Source organism: Cydia amplana, chromosome 6 (assembly GCF_948474715.1).
Source record: "Cydia amplana chromosome 6, ilCydAmpl1.1, whole genome shotgun sequence".
Taxonomy (NCBI): Eukaryota; Metazoa; Arthropoda; class Insecta; order Lepidoptera; family Tortricidae; genus Cydia; species Cydia amplana.
Genome location: NC_086074.1, coordinates 6,958,267 through 6,964,719, shown reverse-complemented (window position 1 = coordinate 6,964,719; position 6,453 = coordinate 6,958,267). Strand labels below are relative to the sequence as shown.

The window sequence follows — 6,453 nt, the reverse complement described above, 5'->3', positions numbered from 1 at the left end:
CAGATGGCAGTCGCTTTCGTAAAAACTAGTGCCTATGCCAATTCTTAGGATTAGGTGTCAGGCGGATCCCAGGCTTCCATGAGCCATGGCATAATGCCGGAAGGTGATAATGACAATGGACGTCCAAATCAAAATTAACTTAAGTGTTAATGGTTTTGAAAACTCGATACCAAATGATATTTGTTACCAACGTTGTCAATTAATGTTTTTTACCAATATATATTCAATGCCAATAAAGGCCTTGGCAGATGAAGAATCTTTTTGTGATATTTACCACGTATCCGCGTTATATTAAAATTGAGAGCCTACAAGTTGGTTTCGAACTTTAAGAAATGACGCAAGAGTTGCGTTTGCTGTTAGCATGCCGTTCTCTAATCTGTTGAAGGTGCGCGAGCTGCGCGGGCGAGGGTACGTGGGGGGCAGTGGTGGGGGGAGTGCCGGGCGCGCCGTGCGGCCCGGTGGGGAGGGACTGGCGCCGGCGCCGGCGCAGCGCCGGGGACAGGTTGTACTTCACTTTGGCCTGCACCAGCAGCTCCTTGAAGATCTGGGACACGTTCATGTTGTCTTTGGCTGAAGCCTCCACGAATCCGTTCTCCCAGTCGACGGTGACCACGGACTCGGTTGTGTGGAAATCAACCTGTTGAAGAAAACCAATCTTATATTATCTTATGGTAATGCAAGATTGTAAACGAAATTGTTTCAATTAAAGTTCGGACCGGACGAATATGGATTTAAGTGAAGTGATATAACGTTTTTTATACGACGGCCACGTTTCAATATTTGCAATATTAGCCCAGTAAAATACGGTTGCGTAAAACATTTAATTATAGCCAGATTTTTTAAATATAATTCTAATAAGACACTAAGAGAATATGCAGGAATCCTACCCGGATAGCTACCCGGATGTAGGTAAAATGACAAAAACGGGGTAACCGTTATTTTCATTATAATTTTTATATACAGGTATTATATAACGACAATTTTGACTAAAATTAGTACGAGTAAAAAGCGCAAACACAGAAAAATTATTCACGTATTAATATGTAATTCTACAAATGTACGAAGCGAGTAATTCATGTAGGTATTAATTTCCTAGAAACAAATATTAATGAGTAGTGCTTAATTTAAATGGTAAAATATGGTTTTTGAGAAAAAAAAAATACCGTTTGTTATAGGTGCAGTACCCATTCCTCTGGTACTCTGGTACTGGTACGGTTTCCTCCATATTTGTAGGATTTTTTTTGTTTGTTGGATTATAGGTATATAATACTAAAATCGTGATTCCGTTTAACTATAAACATCAGCTATTAAATTATTTCCAATTAACCATACTTCCAATCCGTAAAATGAATGGAATATGGTACCAGTTGGTATGGGACACGTGTCGTATTGCGCCCATTTTTGTTTCTATTTCAATGAAAACGTCTACGAGTCCTGCAAATAAAATCTCTTGTCAGAAAATAAAATTCCTATTCGATCTTCTATCACATTTTTTATTTAAAATGGAGCCAAACCGACGAAATTGAGGTACAAGCTTAGTTTCCTCGAAATCCATCAATATTCAATATCATCAAATGCCATATTCCGAAGAATTGACAAGTGCAAATTGATTTATAATTAACATGTCACCGTCAGCAACTCAACGTAGGTACGTTGAACCTTAATGAGCTCCCGGAAGATTTATTGCAATAAGTTTTACGAGCCACGTTCCTAAGGTGCGAGTGGCGACGTCGAGTGATTTGGTACCGTAAAATGCGGTGAGTAGGGTCAAAACTGAAATTCAAACCTCGATAACATTTTATTTTTACTTATGAAAACTGAATGGTGTATATAATAAGTGTTCCGGACGTTTGTATTTTAGTTTTTATTTTATTTTGGGTAGTTCCATTTCATAACTTTGACGATAAAGAGGAAAACCCACCTCACCCCGTAGTGCCTCGTATTTGGGGTGAGAGGGGTTTTCATACAAAGGTGATTTTGGAAGATTGTTGGATCGATTTTTTTTATTAATGCGTATTAGTATAGCTCCATTTTAAATTGGAATACATTATTTTTGTAGCAGTAGCCTTAAATCCCTTCTCACCCCCCTCTCAAACCTTCTCTCCCCATTCATAACCCACCTCTCCCCGCGAAACCTACTCACCCCGTTCTACGGTAAGATCATAGATGAACCTTAACACAGAGTCCGCCGCAAGAAGCGATTTTTTTAAACTTGGAGTCACACAGGCACTATTTAATTTGTAGAAATGTTAGTTAGATACTCAGTTGTGTCCTGTCACTTTACGCAACAGCAGCCCACGTTTACCCTTAAAATTCAAAAATAATTATACTCGACTATAAAGTGAATGGTGGCGCTCCCGCAGGTACCTACTAGTTATAGTCATTAAGTTTAAGAGTGACAACGCAACGTATGGTTGCTGTGAGTCTTCTATTATGGTCCATCCAGTAGGTACCTAGTTGACCTGTGGGAAGACAAACGAGAGCAACAGATGCCTACTCGTATCTGCGAGGAAACCGGAGATATTATTCTTCGTCGTCGGTGTGCTAAAAAATAAACAGAGACAGAACATTCCGTGACTTCGTTTGTGTATTATAATAGAGCGAAAAACTTTTTCATACAGAGGTAGTGTTTGTTTTTATTCTTTCGTAACGTGGATCAAATGCTACTTTGTTTTTTATAAGGAACAGTTTACAATTTAACGTTTAGTTACGTCAATATAGGTACGTATCTTAACTAGCTACCTCATAATTGAAAAGATAAATCAAAACCTCCGTGAAGACGGATTGGAAGTTTCAGAAAGGACTATTATTATAAAATATCCTTTCTCGATAGCACGCCAAAGACACCTGGTCTCAACTCAATAATGTGTACACGAAGTTTAATCGAAATCTGCTGAAAACTTTTGGGCTATCCTAAGGATCTGCTCTATCATGAAATTGAGCAAGTTATTTCGGGTCACGGTCGGAAATTACGTGTCTTTTAGAGTGACGATCAGTTATGAACTTAGTAGATACTTAGAAAATTTGTTGAGAAATACTGCTAACTTTCTTAACAAAAACTGGTTTAAAAAAGATGAAAAGGTTCATGTAATTAGTTACACCAGCGAAAATATGATCAAAGAAAGAAAGATAATTTAAAAAGTCGTGTAATAACAGAAAAAAAACCAAACGGGACACGTTAGACCCAAATTCACCTGATTCGTGCTATTATTTTTATTAAACCAGAAAACAAAATACTAGTTGAGTTAGGCAGCCATAATCATGACAACAAATGAACAGTAAGTAATACCTACATATGAATAAAACCTTTGCAAAGGTCGACGGGTTTTTAAAAAAGCTAAGATAAAGTTCTCTGTTGATTGAGGTAGCTAGCTGTCTTCAATCTGCCATGAAATAGTACTTAAACATCCAATACATGAATCTAGTATAACTGGATTGGGCATGAGTGGTGGGGATAACTGACAGAACGGGATAGTCTTATGTATCTTTCAGTAGGAGTAGCAGCGAAAGCGCTATTATTGTTTGTCCTTGTCACAGTCTCACATCTTGTTTTATTCCCCACCGTAAATTGACCACCGTGATTGGTCGAATTCATTTGTTGCCCACCATAACAAATAAATTCGACCAATCATAGCGGCGCAATGCGACGCTATGATTGGTCGAATTTATATGTTTTGTCCCTCACGGAGGCACGCGTAGACCACTTCTATAGGATGCTACCTTCTATGATCCAATACGTTCGTAGAGGTGTATTAAGAACGGATATTGGCGACTCGGGCGTCGGGCAGCCGCGTCCGACATTGCGGTCCGGACGCTGCGGCGGAACTCTGAACTCCGCAGGTACTGTTTTATGTTCCGAGCATTAACATTTACTGTTGTGGAATTTACGACTAAAGTTTTATGAGAGATAAGCGGCATAAAACGGTTGAGTGGCTCACAGATGTGCCGGTGCACGAGCTTGGTTAAACACCAAAATAAAATCCATATTTTTATTAGGTATATATGTCGCAGTCGGATCGTATAATCCGCCGTATTACATTACGGCTAGCCGTTTTACAAAACAGGGGCGTTTTGAAATGCGGCGGTTCGACGATTAGCCGGATTGAATGCGGCTGAATGAAAATCCGCCGGAATGTATTCGGCGCCATACATTCTTCAACACGGCTAGCCGTAATGTAATACAGCGAGTCATTAGCCGCCGCTTTGACAGTTTTTAGTTCCCATTTTTAACACTCGTGGCGCTGCCTGACATAACAACAACAAACTGAAAAACGCTGGGGTGTCCATCAAATTTGGAGTTCGTCGGACTGTTTCTTTTCAAAAAACATTTCCTTCGCAACTTAACTAGACGGAGCCCCGCTTCGTGGGGCTCCTATTTCTGAGCGGTTTGCCCTTCGGGCATCTGAAGCTACCTAACGAACCTAACCTACCTACTTATTGATTTAGTGAGACATCCGTGAAAACATTACACTTTGGGGAAAAAAGCGATTACATTTTAAAGTGTTTTGGTTCTTCATTCGGCAAAAAAGTATCGCTGGAGTAAACTAACTAATATTTTAAACATGAGCAGGTATTCATTTAATGATTTTTTATTGCTCGTTTAGTCAATGCCTAAATAACTAGAAATATAGAAGGAACAAATGCAAACATGCTGTTAAGATTGCATGACAATGGCATATTTAAAAATAAGGGTAATGCAGATCGTTTTATAGCGATAGCCGCCGGTGATGGTGTACAATGAAGTTAATCAACACACGATATCACATATTAAGGTAATGTGAATTTAAATAAATGGTAATAAACTTCTGGAACTTTTAGTACCATACTAACCTTGATATGTAAACAAAACTATTAACGTTTGTAGGTTTGCACTTGTAGGTCTTAAACATAAACAAACCTAAAGGCCAAGGAGTTGACAAGAGACACATGGCGATGGTTTCTATGTTTTTTTTTTAATTTTCTGGCCTGGTTACGAGACATTTAAGCCAAGCGTTTCTGTAATACAGTATACTGTAATACATAATAAGTTGCTAAGCGGGCGAGGTGTTCAAAATTACCTTGTCACGTTCTTATTCTTTTAACAATAAAGTCGCGTCAAGATAATTTTGAACACCTGGCCCGCTTAGTAACTTCGGCTGCTGACTGTACAAAAACGTACCTAAGCGCATATCATTGTCACAGAACACAAATGCAACCGTCACAGTGCAGTGACAGCTGACATAGTTGCATGTCGGCCGTGTCCGAGACGTGTCGGCGCTTACACAGGAAATTCGATTCCGCCCATACTGCCAACAAATTGCAACTGGACCCAAACACACTTCCATATTTCCGCTAGCTAAAATACTTCGGACGCTAAAAGGATTGGCCTGGAAAAGGCTTTCTACTGTTTGCATTAAATTGGGGTGCATGTGGCATCGAAAATTTCATAACAAAATTCGCTTTGGCATTCTCTCTACACAATACCTACTCATCGCAAGGAGTCCGGCCTATGAATAAAATAAATTTAAATACCAATTTTTATTTGTGTGTCGCATCCCAGAAGAACTCAGCCAACAACGTCATAACTACAGTAACTACAGTTGCATACTATCAATATTTTTAATGACAACTCAAATCGTAATGGCCGCTAAATTAATATTTACTTTCACCATTATGTCCACTTTAACTTTCGAACACTTAACTATGTCGGAGCGAGACACCAGAAGGACGTATTGCAGTGTTACAGTTCATAGCTTTAAACGCCTGTATAAAATCGATTAGCAATGTTTGGCTACATATTATTTGCTTGTAACGGAATCATAAAGTTGCGTAGAGAGTAACGCCACCATCTATTGGCGTATTGATGAACTAAGATGACAGGTAGAAGGCTTTGGAACGTCAAGAGGGGTATCTTGAGTGAACGTAGGCACGAGCAGGCATTTTTGTCGTTATGTTGGTAGACTGGTCAGGCAGGTTTACCAACTTGAATTGGAGGCGGGAGCGGTTGGCTCCGCCGCTGGAGCTGGCTTCCTTCTTCTTGATCGGACCGCGCTAGAGATCGGACGTTAGCCAAGCTCGTGCCTAATTCGCTACGTTCCTGAAGGCTTACACCTGAAGGATTATTCTGAAAGCTTATAGATTCTCACGTTGTTTAACCGTTTAGCTAAGTGTTTTATTCCAAGTGTTATTTTGATTTCTTATGTGCCATTAGAAGCTTACTTTTGTAAAATAAAGAAACTATGTGTTGTTTTGAAAAGATGTGTCCCGCCGAGTTTGTTGCCGGGTTAAATCTTCTCGGGTCAGAGGTGTAGGGTTGGAACCGGTTTAGTTTGACTGAAATAAAGATTTGAACGATTTCATGTGATCTTTTTATTTTGAATTTAACCAGACAACATTCTAATAGCAATTAGTTCTTTTCATCATTTAGTACTGAAATATAGTAGGCACTAGTATGGTTAATGAGTCCGAATGTTT

The 6,453-nt window shown here is 39.3% G+C and overlaps 1 protein-coding gene across 1 annotated transcript in view; it reads right to left on the bottom strand.

Moving 5' to 3' along the window:
* Window positions 1-250: 250 nt before the first annotated feature.
* Window positions 251-6,453, bottom strand: part of LOC134648768 (ras-related protein Rap-2b) — a 65,485-nt gene continuing 59,282 nt past the window's right edge. The window contains exon 3 of the mRNA XM_063503323.1: window positions 251-637. Within this exon, the coding sequence (XP_063359393.1) occupies window positions 326-637 (312 nt within the window). The 3' untranslated portion in view covers window positions 251-325. The remainder of the gene's footprint in view (window positions 638-6,453) is intronic.